The 22,051-nt window shown below is 39.4% G+C and overlaps 3 protein-coding genes across 4 annotated transcripts; 1 reads left to right on the top strand and 2 right to left on the bottom strand.

The window, feature by feature from the left end:
- Positions 1 to 896: 896 nt before the first annotated feature.
- On the top strand, positions 897 to 6,417 carry LOC117448479 (cadherin-related family member 5). Its single transcript, XM_034085794.1, has 15 exons — positions 897 to 987; positions 1,069 to 1,283; positions 1,917 to 1,973; positions 2,056 to 2,148; positions 2,233 to 2,319; positions 2,404 to 2,514; positions 2,619 to 2,789; positions 2,995 to 3,085; positions 3,169 to 3,275; positions 3,392 to 3,592; positions 3,693 to 3,824; positions 4,496 to 4,574; positions 4,653 to 4,843; positions 4,939 to 4,959; positions 5,386 to 6,417. Exons 1-15 carry the CDS (start codon positions 897 to 899, stop codon positions 6,415 to 6,417), a joined length of 2,679 nt encoding a protein of 892 aa, XP_033941685.1.
- A 1,969-nt stretch (positions 6,418 to 8,386) lies between these two features.
- On the bottom strand, positions 8,387 to 13,096 carry calub (calumenin b). Of its 2 annotated transcripts, none has more exons than XM_034085266.1 (7): positions 13,009 to 13,096; positions 11,776 to 12,015; positions 11,404 to 11,597; positions 11,107 to 11,273; positions 10,776 to 10,836; positions 10,356 to 10,555; positions 8,387 to 9,703 (listed from the first exon to the last, which is right to left on the bottom strand). In XM_034085266.1, the coding sequence occupies exons 2-7, from the start codon at positions 11,994 to 11,996 to the stop codon at positions 9,599 to 9,601; spliced, it is 948 nt and encodes a 315-aa protein (XP_033941157.1). In that variant the 5' UTR covers positions 11,997 to 12,015; positions 13,009 to 13,096; the 3' UTR covers positions 8,387 to 9,598. The 2 variants fall into 2 exon arrangements, with proteins under 2 accessions (XP_033941157.1, XP_033941156.1); XM_034085265.2 differs by lacking the exon at positions 13,009 to 13,096 and adding an exon at positions 12,856 to 12,998.
- Positions 13,097 to 13,800: 704 nt separating this feature from the next.
- On the bottom strand, positions 13,801 to 16,611 carry gtf3c6 (general transcription factor IIIC, polypeptide 6, alpha). Its single transcript, XM_034085268.2, has 6 exons — positions 16,439 to 16,611; positions 15,963 to 16,043; positions 15,765 to 15,828; positions 14,938 to 14,982; positions 14,735 to 14,842; positions 13,801 to 14,517 (listed from the first exon to the last, which is right to left on the bottom strand). Exons 1-6 carry the CDS (start codon positions 16,460 to 16,462, stop codon positions 14,390 to 14,392), a joined length of 450 nt encoding a protein of 149 aa, XP_033941159.1. The 5' UTR covers positions 16,463 to 16,611; the 3' UTR covers positions 13,801 to 14,389.
- Between the last annotated feature and the right edge of the window lie 5,440 nt (positions 16,612 to 22,051).

The raw sequence follows: 22,051 nt of genomic DNA, 5'->3' as shown, positions 1-22,051 counted from the left end.
TGATTGGCTCAGTCTTATTCCCTGACTAGATAAGCCCCGCCCTCAGGCTTTAGTCTCTGAGCTGACTTTGATCCAAGATAACACACCATAAGGTGCTGTTTGCTTTCTAATGTGTGTGGGGGGGATCAGTGTGTGGGGGTGGCTGGTGTTGTCTTTTGTTGAATCTGTTGTCTAGAAGCCTCAGCTTGTGTTTTTGAGTGGTTCCGTGGCTTTTCTGGGCTTTGGGAAACAGTGCTTTCATCATATGTCAGGAGGACATGGAGAATCAAAGACAAGCTGCAGAGGATTTGACAACAACAGGTCAGTCAGCAGAGGTATTCTTTGTTCATACCCTTGACAGCTGAGTTTATTTACCTCACATCTGTGTTGTTTTTTCAATAGGATGTGGCCCCAAAACCCTGGTAAGCCCCCCTCACCCACTCAACCCTATTGAAACACCTAAATACACAAACAAGCCAATGCACCCCGGGACTCACAAAAGCATGATAGACATTAATTACATGTTGAATTTGCTTGAAATTAAACTTTAGGTTGAATTCTGTGGTGAAGAAACATGGCAAGTTTTTAAACAGATATCTGTAAAAAAACCGTGTACTGCCAAGTACAATTTTTACTCATCTAATTTATTGTTAGGTCAGGAAAAACATGAAGAGAAACAGGGCTGTAAAAGTGGCCTAGCACTCTGCTAGTCGGCTTTCGTAGCCTGGGGAAAGTCACGCACGAACCCACTTTAAAGGGATTTGAGGGAATTATGGGACAAAGCGAGAGTGTGTACGCTTGTATTTGTATATTAAGTGAAAGTTTTAACCTAATTATATTCCTTAATATACAAGAGGAAACCGTGTTCTCTCTCCACTCAGAAAGAACTGGTCTCTGAGGCCTGAATCAGCCGAGTAATGGCCCTCAATGAACTGAAATGGAGTTGTGTTCAGGCCACGGCTCTAGTCCACTCACTGCTGGTCCTCCTGTGTCTGCACACAGCCACAGGTACAGCCACGTCACATTGGTTCCTGTCATAGCCAGAATGAATTGGTGTCTTACACTCTGCGTGTGTTTTCATTGGCACAGGAATGTCAGGGTGGGGTGGATGTTTGGATGGTCAAGATGTCTTCACAAAAATCCCAGAAAACAGCCATTGGGGAGATGTTGTTGCTGAGCTCATGGATGAGAGCACAGTGGAGGGGGTTCACTGGAGCCTAGAGGGAAATGATGCTGATTGGTTCTTCTTGGATGAGACAAGCATCCGGCTAAACACATCGGAAGAGAAGGTCCTTGACCGAGAGGTAACTGAGTTTGGAAATGCCCCCTTATACAATGATCTGAATTTACTTATAATAGAGAAACCATGAATAAAATGCAAACATTACAAATTGTATGTGTATAATTCTATTTGACTAAGTCAAGGTAGACTGGGGTAAGTTATATCTAAGTTTAGAGCAGACTATCATTGACCCTTACAGCCGTGTCCTTGGAAGGAACACAATCTCTCTTACCAGCACCCTCCTTAGAGCCAGTAGACTTACATCACGTCAGCTGTTAAAGGGTCAACCAGATTAGTAATCTCACTCTCTTAGAGTCTTTCAATTGATCTACTTCTGCATCCTTGTAAATACATTATTTATTCTAAAAAACATCCAGGTCAGCTCAGAGTTTCAACACTGCATCTTCATCAAGCAGACCGAACTTGGCTTTTAGTCACAAAGAGGGTCTATTTGTTTTCTTCTTCTGTATAGCCTTATAGTTCTAACACTGTATTTTTCTACATTTTCTATTAAGTTGTTCAAATTGAGGTCAAAAACAAAACAAGTAAAGACTAGGCAATCATGAGAATGGACAAAAAATAAAAAAGATGTTCTGTTTGTGTTGGAATGTTTGCTAACATATAATAAGGGTCCTTTTTGTCTCTCATCTCTCAGGCTCAGGGTCCTGTCTTAATGGCTGAGTTGTCCTGTTATGAGGACGACACACTTCAGGTACGCTTGTCCCCTTCATGTTACCCATAACTCTTCAGTGAACCAACATTCAAACCTCTAAGTTTTGTTGTTGTTGTTATAGAGTGTGTACAGGATCGTGGTGGAGATCCTCAATGAAAATGATAATACCCCTGAGTTCACAGAAGACACTATCACGTCTCTTACTATCAGTGAGGTATGGCATGTTTACAAACCCATGCATGCACACACTAAACATACTAAATGAAAGTGCTAAGATGTTTCTCTGTGTGTTTTCCAGTTGACTCCAGTGAATACTGTGGTGTTTACCATTAAGGCCTCTGATGCAGATAATGACAAGATCATTTACTCTATTGACCAGGCATCAGTGAGTTATACTCTTTTACCTTTCACACTCTAAATCACAAAGAAAAGAACCATTGTTATGTGATTTTGTGTATATATTTTGCAGCCTGATGCAGAGTACTTCAAGATTGACCTCCCCAACAGCGGAGAGGTTATTCTGTCTAAATCTCTTGACTATGAGACCAAAACCCAGCTGACTGTTACAATCCATGCCTCGGTAAGCTATCTACACTTCAGAGTAAAAGTAAAAGTATCTACAAATGGAATCTATTCCTATGCTTCTATAATCCTTCCAATGTAAGAACTGTTGACTTTTCTCAGGAAATGGATACTGCTGAGCACTTCAACACCAGCACCACATTAACCATCATCGTCCAGGATGGAGATGACCAATACCCAGAGTTCCTGCCCTGCAGGCTGCTCTTTCAGGATGAGACCAGTCACATCTGCACCAGCCCTGTGTACACAGTCAATGTCACAGAGGGGGAAGAGGTCAGTTGCTTAACCGTTCCTCAATCACACCACACACATATCACAATGTTAAACAAGATTGTGCATTTATGATGTTCATAAAATAACCACTGCCTTCATCCTGCTAAACTTAACACAGATTCTACCATTAGATATGTAGTGGCTGTGTTTTCATTAAGAATCTTCAACCAAGTATTAAGACCCATAAATGTGTGTCACGTTGCAGGACGTGGTGTTGGACTTCTCTCCTGGTCCCATTCATGCAGTGGATGGAGACAGAGGACTCAGCTCTCCACTCAGCTATGTCATTCTCTCAGGTACCACACACACACCAATGCAAGTTCATATTTAAAATCTGCGTACATGTGTATATCTGTAACTCTGGTTGTGTTCATGCTAGGAGACGATGATGGCCGTTTCCTGATGGACAGAGATACGGGGGAGGTTAAACTGATGCGGGGGGTTAAAGACAGACTCACAACTCCAGAGCTGCATCTACAGGTCATGGTAAGACTCACATACTCAGTGTTCATGGTAAGACATCCACTCTGCAATAACACTTTCTTACTCCCAGTAACAGTCTCACTGCTCTGTTTTTCTTCTGTCTCTTTGTCTTGTCCCAGGTATACCAGGACGATGACCCCAGGAAGTATTCTGTCGCTACAGCTTTGGTCCGAGTTTTGGCAGTGAACCAGTTTCATCCAGAGTTTGACATGGCTGAATATAAAGGCTTTGTAACTGCGACAAAGAGCCCTGCCTCTGTGGTCAACACCTACGGCAGCAAAGCACTGATGTTACACGTGCAAGATAAAGACTTTAACAATGTACATATTCCACTTGACTCCACACACGGGACATATGCATGCATGATGTGTTTGATTTATGATGTCACCCATCAGTTCCTTTCTCCTCACAAATTGACAGGGTTTCAATCCCAAGATCCACTTCACCATCAGTCCTACATCCAATCACACAGACATCTTCCAAATCACACACGAGGGTCTTTTGATCGCCAGGACCAATCAGCTCAAACCAAAACAGAAACAGTTTGTAAAGGTGAGCCTCAGAGACCATAACGGGGGTCTTTATATTTAGGCCTCCAACAATTTGACTTTGTTGAACTTTACATTTTGTTGGCTAACATTTCACATCCTTTGTTCCTCTAAATAGATAAGTGTTTGGATAAGCCGTCTAATGTGCATGAAAGCTTATTGAGATAGTGAGTCCATAATTAGGCTACCCACAAGCGCTGGTATGAAAATGTAACAACCCAGAAGTGATAATTCATTTTTAGCATGCATGACAACATACCTGTTAATTAGTGTGTTTTGTTTAATATAATTATTCAAATGCAATAAGAAAGCCAATTAACAAAGATTGCACTTAAATTATTTTTCACTGTTTCAGCTTAATTGGAACTGCAAGGTTGGAAATAAATTAAAAAACTGTTTTGTAAATTAATCAGCGGTAATGTAAGAAAAAGTTTTATAAATTAATTGACCAAAACATTCCAATCAACAAGCATGTCTCTAAACTTACCAAATATAAGCCTGAATTGATATTCATGAACATGCCTGGTTGCAAAAACTGAATATTACATTAGTGAAGCCTTCAGTGAAGTCAGTTCATCAAATTGCCCAACCCCTTATTTGTCATTAAAATGTAATTATAAATAAAGACATACAAAAAGATGGTGATGATGTGATAAAATTCAACATACTTTGCAGGTAGCTGCTGTAGACCAGGAGTCGGGTGACGCCACCTTTGCTACTGTAGTGGTGGAGGTGTTATCTGAGGGACAATCAAGTAAGGACACACTCTGCACACTGCCATTCAGTGCTGACTGCTGATCAGTCTGAACATCTGTCTGTCTGTACTCTGCAGTCCCTCATAGTCCACTGATGGATGACCGTGTGATCGGCTGCACCCTGGGCAAGGCGTTTTTTCTCAGCATGGTGTTCATGACTGTAATTGGAATTATAACGACACTGGGGATGTGGCAGAAGAAGAAGAAAAAGGGAATGAGGAACCCGCTGCAGAGAGGCTGCGTGGCCCAGGGAAAGCACCGCAATGTGGTGAGAACATTCAGCTATATAATCATACATACTAATTTTTGTTGATCAGTAAATGTAAGTTTCTTAAAGATTCTCTCCTGCATATTCTCCCACAGAGCTTACGGTGGTTCCAACTGGTGAGTTATTTATTGACTGTTAATGCTAATTCATCAGCGGATGGAGTTTTCTCAGTTGTCATAGAGATGATAGTTGTTTAGACGTGATCTAAGTTTGGAATACAAAATATTAACCTAATTTACAGATGAAGGCCACAAGATGTGGTCAAAAGCTTCAGGCAGAACAAAGACCTTGCTTTGAGAGTTTTCTTGCCAAACTGATGTTTTCTAAGGAATATATTTATGTCATCATCTGAGGCACCTCATAAGTCTGGAAATAAAAATACTCACATAGTCATTGATTCTCCCACTCATTAAAAGTTAGGGTGCCTGGTTGTCAGAGGGCCTGGCAGTATCTACAAATGCCCCACTAAAACCAGGATCATTCGCTCACTTACTTTCTGCATTACAAAAGTGGTTTTCATTTCCACTGTGGTTTCTTTCTAGGCAAGTCACCGTAGTGGCATGTCAAACACAGAGGAAATACCATACAACAATGACGAATACGGAACCTGCAATCCCTCCTTCAGCTTCACAGACAACCCTGGCGTCTACACCCACCAAGACCTCCCGTCTTGCCGAGGACCCGTTCCACCCAGAACGACCGCTGCACCCGACACCAGCTTCATCCCAGCTGAATCTGCGCTCAGCCCTGTGATATTCAACAATGTTTTAACACCACCCCAAAGGTCCTATAGTTTACCTACACTTCACCCGGCCTCTGAGGAGGTGAGCCCTACACATACGGCTCAAATGTCTGCTCCATCTGAAGAATACCCTGACTCACCCACTGATACATCCATTGACCTCACTGAGGATGTACCTATCATCAGTCCTAGCCCTGCAACACCTGATAGCACAGGCTCTCCACCCTTCACCTGTCCTGATTCACAAACTACAAAAACAACAACCAGCATTGACCCCACTGACTCCTTCACCAGCCAGTCTCAGTCCAGTGTGCCATTCAGTCTTACCCAAATTGCTTCAGCAGAAATAGACAAACCCTTTCGCAAGCCTCGTGTGAAGACGCCTCCATATTCACCTTTACTGTCCTCGCCACTGGCCAAGCAGATGAGGACATCCCCACCTACCCCAGAGCATGCACCTTTAAAAGCCAGGCTGGTACTTATAGATACTTCTCCCCTTGATACACCTCCAGAAACACCACAGCGACCATCTTTAACTCCAATCACAGAGGGAGACCAACCCTCCACATCACAGGACCTCACAGAGCGCTCAGGAGGGGCTGCAGGTGCCGGGACTCAATCTCAGGTCATGAGGCGCTTTACACACTTTGGGAAGAAGCAGGGCGGCAGCGGGGCGAGGGATGTGGCTGATGATGGAAATCCTGGAAATAAGGATGGAGGCAAGCACAAGAATGAGGATGATGATGATGATGATGATTTGGAGTCAGATGAAGAAGAACTGTTGAGAGTGATGGCTCGTTGTAATCCTGTTTTTATCACATTTAATACGTGATGTCACTATAATATTGTAAATTGAGAGTGAAGGGGGATACAACAGAGAATGAAGGAGGTAAGGAGAAGTAGATGACACAGGCAGCGGACGTGTCATCAGAAAAATTAAATGCACAAGTGCACACAATGTATACTGTAACAAAAACATAAGCATTCAACAACACACATTTATAACACATAATGTTGTTCCATTTAAACCACATTAGCCTAGATGACAGGAATGAGTGACTATGACTGCACAGTACAGAGTTAAATCAAATGTAACAGTATAAATTGCAAATTGAAGTATCAAGGATACAATATGAACTTTGCAAGGTTAGTACAAAAAGCCAGAAGTAATCAGTATATATATATATATATATATTTTTTTTTTCTTTTAATGTTTACAAATTATAATGATATTGTGTGTGTGTCTTTTTTATTAAAAGTAAATCTACATGAAATGAAAATGCTGCACTTCTCTCTATGGGATTAAAGTTTATTGCAGTTTCCAAGCAATTTTGACTGAGTACTACTATCTTTTCAAAACTGTCAAATAGTGAACAGCTTTCATACTTATAGGCCTAGTTTGTTATGCCTACTCTTTAAGATGCCTCCATTATTGTCTTTAAACATGAACTAAATGTGACCTGCCTACCAAAGCAGAGGAGTTAGTTTATGTACCCAACATGAACAAACCCACCCTTCCAGATAAAAACAGATGCTAAGCTCTGTGACTTGAATATGATGCTTAGGTTGGTTTTAAGAGGCAAGAAACACATTCTGGTGATCCATTTTTTGTATATTTAAGTCACGTGAAAAAAGACGTAAGGCATTTTACGCGTGTGCCTTTGGCCGAAAGAAGCTACAGTGCACTTCTACGCCTTGTTCAAAATAGGACTAAAAGCATCCATGTTCCTGGCCAAAAGAAGACAGGGCAGTAATGTATAACTAGCTAACACACAACATATGTTCCAGTGCTAAAGAATTAGAACTGAACTGGAAGGAAATAAACATATTTGTCACCTTGCACAATTCCCCCTACAAATTAAGTCATGAAAACTATTAAGATTAAGTTGAGAAAATAAATTACCATATTTTACTCTCTCTTACCTCTCAGGGCTTCCTTAGTTGCTGATAGAGAGGAATACTCTGGGGAAAGTCACAGCAAAGCGTTGGGCTAAATGTGTAAAATGCTAACATGTCACCAATGGCAATGCTAAAATGCTATGTTTGGGAGGTCTAATATCGTGTTTCCCGCATAGACCGTCATAGCTTTGAATACTAACATAGCATTTTCTAAATAGCAGTTACACATCTGAGACTGATAGGAAGTGACATTTAGCAAGTATTAAGCCATAAAACAACATTTTTAAAGTAGCTGGGATAAAATAAAGGGCAGGAAGAGGCTGCATTCATTATGCAGTAGCCTACTGTATTATCATAGGCAAGGCGTGACAGTAGAGTTGTGTTCTTATCCAATTATCGAATCCACACACATTCAATACAAACTTAAACCCTTAAACCTTTGAGGCTAAGATTCGTGATAAATAGTACAAGGGAACTGAAATAGAGATAGGAAAGCTTGTGTTAAGATTATCATTAGTTTACAAAAGCATTAAATACGTTGTGATGCTTTATGAGAGTCATCAATTAAAAGAGTTAAGACTTGATTTATTAAAAGGGAGAATAGAGGGGAAATAATTCTCTTCAAACACATGGCAAGAGGAAAAGGGTCTAAAACAACAGCTCAGAGAACAGTAGGTCAACAGCCTGAAGGAGAGCAGGAAACGGAGCATTTCCTTAAAAGGAATAAAGCTAGAAAGAACAGGGTTCCGATGCAACAGACGGTTTTCAACGTGACTATTATTGGTATGTTTTTCTTTTACCATAAAAGTGTGACTAACACCCCATCACTCGTAATAGCCAATGCCATGTTAATCACACATGACAAATCACTTCAATTCAAATGAATACAGCAGACTAAAGGCTCCGATTGTAGTTGTTTTTATTGAGACATTCTTCTCAATCACAAAAACTGGACCTGATTGTTAGAGTGCTCAGTTTGCAGACCAACAGCATATTTACAGTAAAGTCTCTAGTGAAGGGTGGCCGCTGCAGTGAGCCTGTAAAAAAAACATTGTCATATACATTATAGTATACCATACAAATTCTCAACAGTGGTTATAAATGGTGATAATACAAGCTTAACAAATACATTTAGGAGGGGGAGGTGTTTGTAGGGGGGGGGGCTTTTTTTTCATACCACTTACAAAACAGGACAGAGTTTTTTGCTTGGCACACAAAATAGTTAGTTCAGCTGAATTCAACAAAACATAAAAAAAATTGGGAAAAAGGTCAAGAATACAAGTAATATATGTACACACAGATTCACACGCACACACAAACACACGCTATTGAAGTTATGAAAAAGAAAGAAGGCAGTGTTGCGGACAAAGCATCCATCAGCCCTTAAATCATAAATTATTGATTCCTTCAACTAACACACAACGCGTCCTTTTGTAGGACACACAGCTTGTGTTAACATGGATGCTTTGGGGACCAGTATAGCAAACACAGCGTGGTCCCACTGATAATACTGTATTGCACTAGTCCAAATAGTCTTCATCGTCACTAGAATCTAATATTTACTCCTCGTTCCAAACACCCTTTACTGCGGCCTTACCACTTTATGATCAACAAAGACTAGAAAAAACAAAGTACAAGTGAATCTGCAACTACAGTATTCAGTTTGGGCCGATTGTATGATTAGACAGCAGTAGAACAAATTCTACCGTCTAGAAATATGCTCTTCATATTCCTGTGCATTGCAAGGAAGAAAAAAACGTGTGTATACTGCAAAATACAATTTGATCTATAAGGGTTTTATAAAAAAAGATGGAAATTTCATTTAATAGAGAAACCTATTGTCACCTAACACTGTTTGTCCATTGCCTGACCTAGAAACGGAAGAGTAGTGTGTGGAAGCAGAGCAAAGGCTGGCTAAATATCCCAAACCAACACAAACCTCAGCATGAGGTCACACTGTTATGTGTAGTGTAATTGTGTGTACAATGGGACACATTCAACAAATCAAATAAATTATTGTCCGTGGTTTTGGATTAGACAAGCTCATCTTGTTTGACAAACTCAAACTGCTGTAAGAGGAGTAAGATGAACACAGTCTGTGGAAGCCGAGGATTTTAGAACTCGTCGTGTCGAGTCAGAGCCTCTCCGAAGTCGGTCGCCTGGCTGCCCACAAACAGATCGTACTTATCCACGATTTCTGCTTTGGTCAGACGTCCGTCCTGAAGGAGTGAGATTTAAAAATCACGATAAGCCTTGTATTTGTGTCAGTAGTACACAAAGAATGTTCCCAATATATGGATGTTCTTATTGTCATTATTTGGTATGTTCAGCATGATCCGCACTTGCGTTACTTGATGCAGACTTATGAAAAAGACATCTTATCTCATTTTACATCACACAATAATAAGGGCTACAATACAATCCGTGGTGAGATTAAAGCTAGTATCGCTTTCATTTATCATACTTTGTAATAGCTGTAAATAGGTCATCATTATCATTTGAAATGTCTTAAAGTGACATGGTCAGTGTTGGCTGCATTACACACCCCAGACAGAAGGACAAGTGTCACTGGATGGCTTGATAATAATAATAATAATAAAATAAACAAATACAAATAATAATAATAATTTCAAACATACTTATATCAATATAAACTTGAATACTTACTGTTCTTCTTTGTTTCAATAATACTGAAATAGTCATTGCGATATCAGACAAATCTAACACACATGTTCTCAGTATTGTGTAGTCCTGCAGTACAATCATTCAAACTCATTTCGAAGTAATGTAAGGCACACCTTTACGCATTCATACTACTTTCCCTCAATATTGAGTAGAGGAAAAATGTGAGGACAATTCCTCAGTACGTACCTTGTCTGAATCCGACTCATAGACCAGATGCTTGGCCTCTGCGTCAGCATGGTCGTAGTCGCTGGGCAGGATCCAGTCTCTGGTCTCCTCCTTGTCCATCTTTCCGTCTTTGTTTTTGTCTCTGAATTCATTGAACTGTTCCCTCTCTGTCTTCACCCATTCAGGTTCTGTCGAGTCTCCCTCCTGGTTGTACATGTCCCCTACACCACAGAAAAATGGTGATGATGATGATGATGATGATACAATGCTTCTTTGGAACAAGTTCTTATAGTATTTGGTGTATACTCATTTCATAAGGGTTCCTCCGAAACTCACACTTTTTAACACTGTATTCTTTATCTGTCTAGGTTTGCCACTAACAACAACAACATGTGGTACATAGTGATGATGCTTATATGAAATTGGGCTTTACGAACTCACCTATGTACTCGTCTAAATCAATTAAACCATCTCCATTCTTGTCAATGTCTTCCATTGTTTCCTATAAGAAAAGAGGAAACCACATCGCATTGAAAGGGGTGTGAAGCATAGTTATTGACATCATTAAATCAGAGTTTAGTTTCAAGTAGGTTTCTGTAAGAGTCAAACACGATATGTAAAAGGGAATAATTACATTGTTTGAATTGCATCCACAAACCGTGCTTGTTTTTATGTGAAACAGTGCATGTATGTGGCGCAAGACTACTGTCAGAAAACATTCTCATAATAAGGTGAAATCAATCTATTTCACGCCTGTGTGTTTGTCACTTACCAACACTACAATGTCCTTCATGTGGTCGTACTCCTCGGGGTGAAGGAAGGCTGTGAACTCCTCCTTGTTTGCTTTCAGGTCATGGTCTTGGTCAGCCATTTTGAATCTCCTCTCATCGCGATCCATCATCTGCCTGTAGCTGAAGCCTTCATCGGGGTCGGGATCATCTGCAAGTCAGAGTTAACAACTTTTTATAGCATATTGAGGTGTGGCAAAGCAAATGTGTGTCTGTGTCCAAGCAGTACACGGGTCAGGGATATATCAAGTTTATATAAAGAAGATTTCCTGCAGCCGTACCAAGAATGTAGCCATATGTGGCGTTCCTGTACTCTTCCCAGGACACCATATCATCACTATTGAGGTCATGACTCTTCCACTGTCGATCCACATCATCGTAGATCCATTTCTTCTGGGCATGCTTGATCCACCTCTTCATCTCCTCAGCTGTCACATAGCCATCCTTATCCTCGTCTATACGCTCAACCAACATGCTGTTAGGAAATAAAAGAAAGAAACAATCAGCTTCCCTCATACGACATTTAGTGGTGTGTCACCTCATATGAATTTAACTGCTCCTAGAGGCCAAACTAGGTATTAACCAAAGAGTCTTCATGTATTCACACAAATTCAGAAACAGATTTGCAAGATCTTGCTGTCATGTATTCTTACCCGAGCCTCTCCTTGCTCTCCTCTGGTGTGAGCTGATCAAAGGACTTGGCCTCCTCTTGTCCCAGAAAGGCTTCATGGTCATAGTCAAAGTTTTCGTTATCATCGTGGTCTCGGTTGCTGAGGGGTTCGTCTGGGTGAACACGTTCCTTCTTCTCTGTGGGTTTGCTGGTGGCATACACCACACAGAGAGCAAAGCACATCACAAGTGGTCGCAGCTCCATCCTGTGTATGTGCAAACGTCTAGAAGAGGGGTAATACGAAAGAAAACAACCAAAAGCTATGATTACTGTGGTCAAACAGTGCATCCTGATACAAATGGTGTATTACATACAAGGAGCCCTATAATCTTGGTTTGTCATACAGTTTTTTTTTTCACTTTAGGCTCCTGAACTATGCCAGTTTAGAAGTGGATGCAAGCACATTCCTAGACTATGAGGTTAATTGCTAGGCTAATCTGTTCAAGATGATGCAATCTCTTACTTGCTCAAAGTTTGGTACTTTCGTACTTTGTGGAGGTTGATTTCAAATATATTGCATTAACACATCAGATAAACACATTACAAAAAAAAACATATACGCGTTATTTAACTGAACTTGAATTTGGAATATATAATAATGCTATAAATACAATAGGCCTGAAATAAAACATCCTATGTCCGTAAAAGTGATGCTTTTAATGTTGCGTTTAGCCTTTTTTTTTGTTGACATATACAAAAAATATTCAGAAACCTGCTAGCCAAACAAGTTGTATTAAGAGACTGCAACGTTACTGTAAATATAACAGCAGATATATTTACTGTTTGGAGGGGGGGTGTATGTTGGTCTAATTCACTAACTTAATGACCGCTAACTTGTCTGCTTTCGTGTACAGTATCTGTAGTCTCACTTTTGCACGTCCTGACACGTTACATCCTGCCATTGCCTTTATAAAACGCGTCACTAGCACAGTCTGTATATACATATCTTTATAAACAGTCTATGGTGGTCAGTCACAACAGTTTGTGACTGTTACCGTCCAACATTGAAGGTGTTTGACAAAAAATAGACTGGCTAGCCTAGCGTACCGTTAGTTTTTTTTACCTGATGACCTGCATTTCCAATCGTCCACTGAAAAAATAAACAATGAGACACTATGTACTTGTCCGTGTTGAGTGTTTCTAAACACTAGCGATAGGACAGACACATTTCAGCAACTTTTTGCATTTTAAACGAAATTCCATCAAGAGTACTCACCGGTGTCTTCAGGGAACTTCGTCGATGCAGTTTAAGACCCTCCTACCGGAAACACACCCATGCACTTCCTGTGCTAAAACACCAGCTGACCAATCAGGAGCCGAGAAGGAGAGTGCCATGTCGCTCGCTCACTGGTCGACTTCAAGGGAACACCGGTGATTGGATTGGCCGAGAACCGCCACGTCCTCAAAGTCAACAAAACTTGGTTCATTCATAAAACAAACTCACAGTGTAAGTGACAGGTATGCTCCACATCAGCAGCCCAGCTCCATAGATTGTATATAAACGAACCCTTTATATACTTCATTAACTGTTTGTTTAACCGTCACATATTTCTAAATGTTTTAAGATGTGACGGAGCAGGGTGTACTTTTATAAGAGATTAGTCTGCTGTCTGTGTTGTTTTTAGAATATGTGTCATGGTGGAACACTTGATTTTTGATCTGCATACCAAATCTACTTAAGTTACAGGTACACCTAAATTACCTGACAAACTGTTTGAACCTGGTTAAATGTAATTATTACCTCTGATTATGCATATACATTTAATATATGTTTATAGCTTTATTATATGTGATTTTTTTTCTTTACTGTGCATAGGATCATGAATTGTTGGAGAAGGCCTTAGATCCAAAAATGTAATTGCCAACGACTGCTTCTCTGAAATTGTTGTGCATAAAGACCATGAAAACTTTTCCCTCATATTATCCTATAGAAACAAAAAGGCAAACAACATTATCTGCCGTAGAAATGTAATGTAATCCAGAACAAAAACAACGCAATGAGACCCACTTAAAAAAATAAAAAGCCTTTATTTCTGCTGTCTTTAACTTCGTAAATGAAAAGTCCTAGCAGTGCTGATAAAACATAATTTATCACAAGTCAGACAATATATTCTTACTCTTCCCAGGTATTTGAATGGATACATGGCATATGTTCTACTTAAACATTGCAGCTGATGCAAGTTTATCTCCCTCTGCTGGTTAAACATTCATCATGATCAGTACAAAAAATACTCAATGATATCAGAGAAGCACAATGACAGGACTTCCTGCTGCTGAGCTCAGCTCTTGGGCGACATTTCTCTGACTGCCCTTTCCAAGACCCTTCCTATGTGGAAAGAAAGGAATGTATTCACATCCCTTAAGGTTTTATTTAGCAATATTATGTTTACCCTCATATGTTAAACTTATTTATTTTTAAATTGAGTGAAGAAAAGGTATAACATGTTTCTTGAAAAGCATTGTCAGGCAACAATTGCAGTAACACTGACACTTCACAGTATAGCCGAACTGTTTGAGTCACCTGGTTCGTCCCTCATATACTCACTAACTTTTTTAACTTGTGTAGGAAGGTCATAATACAGCAAAGAGTCCATATCTCAACCCACTGTTGAGTCTTCCAAATCTGTGTTTTCCATAATGTCTCCTGCCTTTCCATGTTTCTTGGCATGTTCTTCTTGATTTGACTGACATGATGTGTCCATATGTACACCACTATCACCACTTCCTATGGGAATAACACACAGAGACATATTCAAGTTCTTCAACAATGTTATGAATTATTTTTAAAGACGCATTCTATCGTTGTTGGATCAAGCAAATCCTGAAAACCAGCATAGTATACAAATGTGTGTAACAAAAGACACTTAATATTAACTGTATTGTAAGAAATCAATTAATCACAACAGATTTTGCACCATGGTGAGTTTAGCAGTTTGACTGACCTGTGCTGGTTTCACCCTCTTTCTTCTCAACAAGGAATATTCGTTGCATCATCAGTTTCTTGGCGGTGTGGCACATGTACTTGAGCTCTGGACAACTCTCTGCTTTTCCTTGAGACGTGTAGGCATATTGACAAAAAGGAAAATAAATAATAAGAAAAAACACCAGAAACACAACAATAGACATTGAGAATATGTTGCTTTACCTTTTGGCGGTCCCTCCTCGAACAGCACACAGGTTCCTAAAGCATCTTTGAAAAGCGAAGCATAGCAAGTAAAACATCTGTTTAACATATTTTTGGGAAAAATACATAGCACCACTATAGCTTAAAGGTCACCTATTATGCAATATCCACTTTTTCATGTCTTTTATATATAAATATGTTTCCCCTCTGCATTAAGAGATTCTGAAAGTTTCAGGAATAAAGATTCACTCTCTTTTTGTCGTGATCCATTTATATAAACCTGTCTGAAAATGAGCTGATCAGATTTTGGCCACTTTATGATGTCATAACGATTTTTTTGGCTTGTGTAACCATTAGCCAATCAGCAACCAAGGTAACACCCCCCCACCTTATCACCTGAATCTCCTCCTAGAGCAACATTGTGTTTTTTCTAACCAAATATCTCTCAGAGGGGCGTTAGGAGTGGCTCCTTATTTTTCATCTAAAGTAACAGACATAGAATCAGCACTTTTGAAACAGGGCTGAAACAGAGGGGATTATGGGAGGCTACAATGCACGATCTGTTTGGTGTTTGGAGCCAATCACTTCAGAGACATATTTTGTAGTATCTGAGACCTATAATATATTGATGAAAAACAGTATAATAGGGGACCTTTAACATTTGTATTTCCATGCCTTATATCAACAAGTAATACAAGGTTTAGCAATAACTTTGAAGAAACAGTTTGGGCCATTAGGGATGACTGAAACTACAAAACTCAATCACTAACAATCATAGCAGGTTAGAACATATTTGTGGGGAGTTGCTGTGAAAGGGACAAGTTTTAAGCTGTCTGTATATTTCTTACCTTCATATTCCCCAGCAAACACATATTGTCCAACTTGCATCATGGGCTTGTCACTGTCAATATCCTGGGACACATGGACAAAACGTATTGAATGACTGCTGCAGTGACAGTGAGAGACATACTGATATTGATTTCATGAATGGTGGCCAGGCTTCTTGTCTTTCTTTATAACAAAGCAATCACATCCGATACACTAACCAGTATCTTGCATGTTCCCCGACACTTGGACAGGAAGTCATTGTTGATGATACCAGAGAGCTCCACCACAACGATCTGCTCCTATATGATAAGACAAATGATAATATGGAAATAAACACAGCGATAGCACTGTCTGCAAATAAAGAGGCTTTGGGTTTTTAAACATCCAAAAGAGTATAGAAGAAAAACATAGTTAACATTGCCACGAGCCTTGTCTGAAAATGAATGAATTATTTCAGAGTCCCATTGTTATTAGGCTACACGCTAAAAGCCAAACCAATATTGGGAAGTGTTTCCCTAAAACTCCCACTTTTAATGTACACGTTAACCCAATAACTATGGGTGAAATACTATCATGACTACCAATTTAACATTCAAGCAACATGCTTTATATTTACAGTATATAGCCACATGCAGCTAATGTTTATCACTAGCTGTAAACGCTAGGTTCGTTACTCCAGGGGTATTTTTCTTACCTCCTCTTCCCATTCATCTTCCATGTCGAAAGTCCTGAAACCTACGGGAAGGACAGCAATGAATGTAAATAAGTAATTTTGTGTATTTCTATGTAAAGAAGTCTTCCATGCTTATTTAAACATTGAATATTGACTCGACAACTTCCGCGTTTGTACGGTGGCCGGGAAGCTCCCTGCGTCGTCTTCTTCAGACTCTGCTTCGCATGTTTTCAGTTACGGACAGCGAACAATGAGGGGCGCTGTTGTTCAGTTTTTGTGGCATGTTTTGTTGCAAATCCATTTATTGTGAACTGGAGAAATGGAAATAGAATGAATAACAATTCAATCTCCACCCCTCCCTGCCTACAACCTACCAATCTACCTGATAGGATTTACACTCAATGTAAATAACATCCTACTTTTACATTTGGTTAGATGTAATTGGCCCTTCATAGTGTATATTTGACAGTCTTCTTTCTTTCACTTTCAATATGTATATATATATGTATATTTTTTTTGTTCTGTTCTGTTTGTTCTGTTATTTTTTGAGATGTTTATATTTGATGTTTGTTCGGTTTATTTGTTACGCTTTCATTTTTACATTATGTTAAATGCCTTGTTTACATGCTGCTTTGACGGCAAATGTTCCAGAATTGGGATCAATAAAGTACGTAGTATGTTATCTTTCTCTTACTTACCTACCTACCTACCTACCTACCTACCTATCTACCTACCTACCTACCTATTCATTTTACTCATGGTTTAGTATGACTGGATCTAAATATTGGCTACTTGTAGACACACCCATCTACATCTACATCTAACATTAATATTACTAATGTTCTCCTGCAGGAGGCCATAGCGGAGGTGATGAGATGAGATGAAACGGGACGATGCTCTTTATGATCCCAAAGGAGAAATGTATCTGTCAAAGGAAGATGCTACAAAACAATAAAACAAGCACACACATCAAACATCTCCAAAATAAAACAAGAAACAGGAGGCCAGATGAGAAACATGAGTGAATCATACCCACAATAATCAAAACAAAAATTAAGGAAATATTTTAACTTGTGGGGGCATGAGATTTCTTATGCCAGAAATGTATTTATTGTACACAAGCGAATTTTGATTTCTTTGTTACATGGTATGTATCCAGTGCTTGAGCAAATATATTCCTGATCAATAAACATTAAAGACAAACACCTCCAAGTCTGTAACTACACATGCATTTATATAATTATATTAGCAAGACAAATGTAAAAAAATAAAACCTGAATTTAATGGGCATATAAAAGAAATTCACGTGCTTAAAAGGTTTTGTGATTCATCAACATTGTCTTATCAGATTTTCAAACATGAGGGGTGGGAATTGTACAGTATTTGATTTGTTAACAGCATTACATTTTGACAAACAACATCATTTTGAATGTTACAATTAAATAAAATGTGATATTGCAGTTTCTGATTAACATGGTTGGAAGGGAGAAAATGGCTGACCAATAGAATAATGAAGCCGATGGGTGGTGCCATGTTCAACTCATTTATCATTTAGTTGTCTTTATTTGTTTTTTACATTTTTGTTTCAAAATGTTTGTCTGGTATAATGGTATATTATTCGGTTCAGGTATTATACTCTGTAGATTTTCAATATAACACTTTCGATATATTTAAAACATAATACGCATTTAATAGTCCTGATTAATTATGGTACATATTGATCCTGAAACAATATATCTCTTTTAGTTTGCTATCATCTACAAAGGGGTCAGAGATCAGGGTCAGCTGAGGGGCAACACCCGTGGTGCTGGTTGGGATTCATTACCTCGCTCAGGACCCCTGAAGTGGGGACAGTTTTTCTCACCGAGCGCTTCACTTGAAAGACCATACTGAGCAAAAATGAAAAACAGACCAGTTTTGATTAACTGAAAACATAAAACATTTGAAAAAATGTTTAAGACCAACTATCAACTATACTAGTGGCTTTACATTGTGTCTGAAAGGCAGTCAATCCTTTTTCACGTAACAGGCCGAAGGAGAGAATTACACTAAACCTGTTTAACTCATGGCACTGGGAGTAGTGGCCTCAGATTTAGGAAATTGAGTCTTGGGAGGATGAGGGGTTCAATACATAAATATTTGTATGCTCCTGGTTTTCTGATATTTGCATTTCCTCCTTATGAATTTGGTGGTTACTGCAAAAACATCCTCTTGGTTGAATGCAAAAAAGTGTTAGTGGAATACATGGTTCCTGCACCACCATTTATATGCATCAAAAATACTACTAGCACAGTCGTAACTACAAAACACCACAATATTTATTTCCATTGATATTTTTGGCCATTACAATTTTTTGCAACGTCCATCCAGGTGCCGTAGAGCAAGGCCGTTAACAATCGTGGAGTTGCTCGGAGGCCGGCCGTATTTGTAAGTACCTGTATAAATGTAAAGCAGGTTGATGCTGAGTGAACCTCACCCTCAGAGGGAGAAAAATATATTTTGAATCAGGCAAACCAAATTAAAGGGGGTGCAAACCCCCCATCTGCCGTCTCCCTCCCCATTTCTGGCCTATCATTTATCTCTGGACCATGGTGGGGTTGTCATGTCGACCAGTCCACAAGTTACTATGACAACGGCTCAAGGGGAAGCACTTGCTGGGGAGGTTATTGCCTCCTTGGGGATGTAAGAAGAACAGGGGGAATGTGAGCAGAGACAAAGATAGGGGGAATTATAGACACCAAAAAGGATAAATGAAGGAGGAGGTCAAGTTGGAGTGTGTTAGCTGGGAGTGTGTTTGTGTGTATGGCCTACGATAAAGGTCAGTTTGTATTAAGAATCACACAGGATGGGACCAAGTACATCAGAGTTCCCCATTGAAGCTTTGGAGTAGAAAGTTTTCTCCCTGCTGGACGAGGTCGCTCCTGTACATGATGTATCACGCTGCCTGCTCAGTGCCATACCCTGGGGCAGAAAGGGGCGGGGGCACGGGAGGGAGTGACATTAAGGACCCTCCAAGGTGTCAGATGGGTCCCCAGCTTCCCCCACATTTTGTCAAATAAATGTCATAAAGACAAGTTTGGAGTTGGGGAGCTTTTGGCTCTCCCTCTGCCTGGGGGGTATTATGGTGGTTAATTGCCCCATTAGCACTGACAGGGTAAATTGGTGGAAGGGCTAACTATATATTACAGTGAAAACAACAACCCCTGGCATACACCTGAGGGCATGGTGTGTCTTACAGTACGGCCTGTGCAATTTTGAGTGTGCAAAGACGTGTGTTTGTGCATGTGTGTGTGTGTGTGTGTGTGTGTGTGTGTGTGTGTGTGTGTGTGTGTGTGTGTGTGTGTGTGTGTGTGTGTGTGTGTGTGTGTGTGTGTGTAACTTGTTAACGTACACTCACATAAGAGGTTTCATATCAGTAAAATATTAGAACTCTATTTTTATCACAACGGAAATGAATTCGCAGAGCCAGTCAGGGGAGCGTCTCCTTTAATATCTGTGCTGGACCTTCTCGAGGCGTATAACCGGGGAGAATGATTCTTTTGTGTAAAAATGTGAATTTATGTGATGACTGCCTCAGAGAGTACTGTGTTTTCCATGTATATGAATGATAAACTGTACCATGTGAAGGTAGAATTGAAATCAAATGTGTGATTGGTATTTAAGGGGCCAAAAATGATTAAGCAAAAACAAATGGAAATGTTCAACAAAACTAAGTGATGCAAATGAAAAATGGATGATTTGAATACTTGAATTGGCTCCATAGCCTTTTAGTGTAAATGTGTTGATGATGAAGAGGAAATTGCAGTTTTCCTTTTACGTAAGGGAAGTACACTACATATGTAATTATAGTATTTAAATGTAACCACATGATCCCCATTTTGCTTTAGGTTAAATTATCTTTTTCTTTATATCCTAAACCATAAAAGCACACCTAGCACACACACACCTAGCACACCCACACCCACACACACACCCACACACACACACACACACACACACACACACACACACACACACACACACACACACACACACACACACACACACACACACACACACACACACACACACACACACACACACACACACACACACACACACACACACACACACACACACACACACACACACACACACACACACACACACACACACACACACACACACACACATTATATATTGACTAACGTTAAAATGATATCACCATTCACTGTCATTGTCTGCTGCCCATAAAGACATATAACTGTCCCTGTTCTAACTGCAGCCATAAGAACAACTGAACAAATATATGTAGGCGTAAACATACAAAAGAGTCCCTGATTTATGTAAAACCTGCAATCTTCACTTGGTGGCATGAGCCGGACAGACAATCGCTATACACGTTTTCAAATCGTAAAATAATTATTGAATATTCTACAAACGTAGTCCAAATCATTTGGCACTACACTAATGGGCCAATGAATTGATTCTTTACATTTTGAAACGTGCACAAATGCAAGAAATAAAATCAGACGAACATGAACAACCAAATTCAAAATGTCAGTGCTCTCAAAACCAACACTACGAAATATCATTAATATTCATGTACTATTCCGATATGGCCTTGTAATGCGGTTGTTTCACGCGCCACAGTGAGCTGATAGTAGCCTTTTTGTATCTTATGTCAAAAGACAAAAATATTCCTATTGTATTCCATATAGACTTTCACTTTAACATTTTAACCTTCACACCTTTATAACATTATATTTACACAATTCCTAAATAAGGACAATGTGAGATTGAACAATCAAGACCAAATAAAGTAAAATGATACTATTTGATCTTACAAATAAATGCAGTATTCACCTTTTAAAATATGGATGATCGACAGATTGCACATCCAGCGTGAAATTCACAATAGTATTATCATGACAATAGACCCGAGTGGCGAGGATGGGACGGCCGGAGCAGGAAAAAAACCCAAAGGTCTTCCGTGCTGACGAGCACACCAGTGGACACATCAATTTAGACTTAAATATTTTATTTATTTTTCCAAAGTGAGAACATTAAAACAGCAGACAGCGCCCGAAACCCAGATCTGTAGCCTCAGTTAAAAAAAACATCAACGGTGCAATGTCTCATTTCATAACAGGCGAGCATTGTTATACTCATTATTTTTTAAATCTCTTTGTAAGATGTGAATATGTGTCTGCCATAAACCTTGCAATTGAAGGAAAGAAACTTTTTTAAAGCAAGAGTGCTATCACACATAAATGTGTATTTTTCATTAATATAATGTGATAGGTCTGGAACATTAAACTACAATTTGAGCGTATTTTGTCTTTTTATCAGAACAAAATGTCAATATAATACTTAAATAATAAAACAATCCTCCGGGGCCTTGTAATGTGCTCGATAGTGAATCACCGTGAATGTGTCGCATTTTGTTGCAGATTTTCTGGCATCATAATATTCTTCTTAAAGCCCATTGTCTTTTTTTGTCTTAGTTGACTTTTTAACATTATTGTACTTCCTCGTATTTAATCGTGTATTTTGGTGCATCTAGAGATTTTTTTTTTTGCGATATTGTTTTATCTTTGATTTTTTATACCAACTGAGAATTGTCTTAACATCCATCTTAAATGTACCGTATAC

The sequence above is a fragment of the Pseudochaenichthys georgianus genome, chromosome 6 (genome assembly GCF_902827115.2).
Source record: "Pseudochaenichthys georgianus chromosome 6, fPseGeo1.2, whole genome shotgun sequence".
Lineage (NCBI taxonomy): Eukaryota > Metazoa > Chordata > Actinopteri > Perciformes > Channichthyidae > Pseudochaenichthys > Pseudochaenichthys georgianus.
This window is presented reverse-complemented; position numbering and strand designations above follow the sequence as displayed.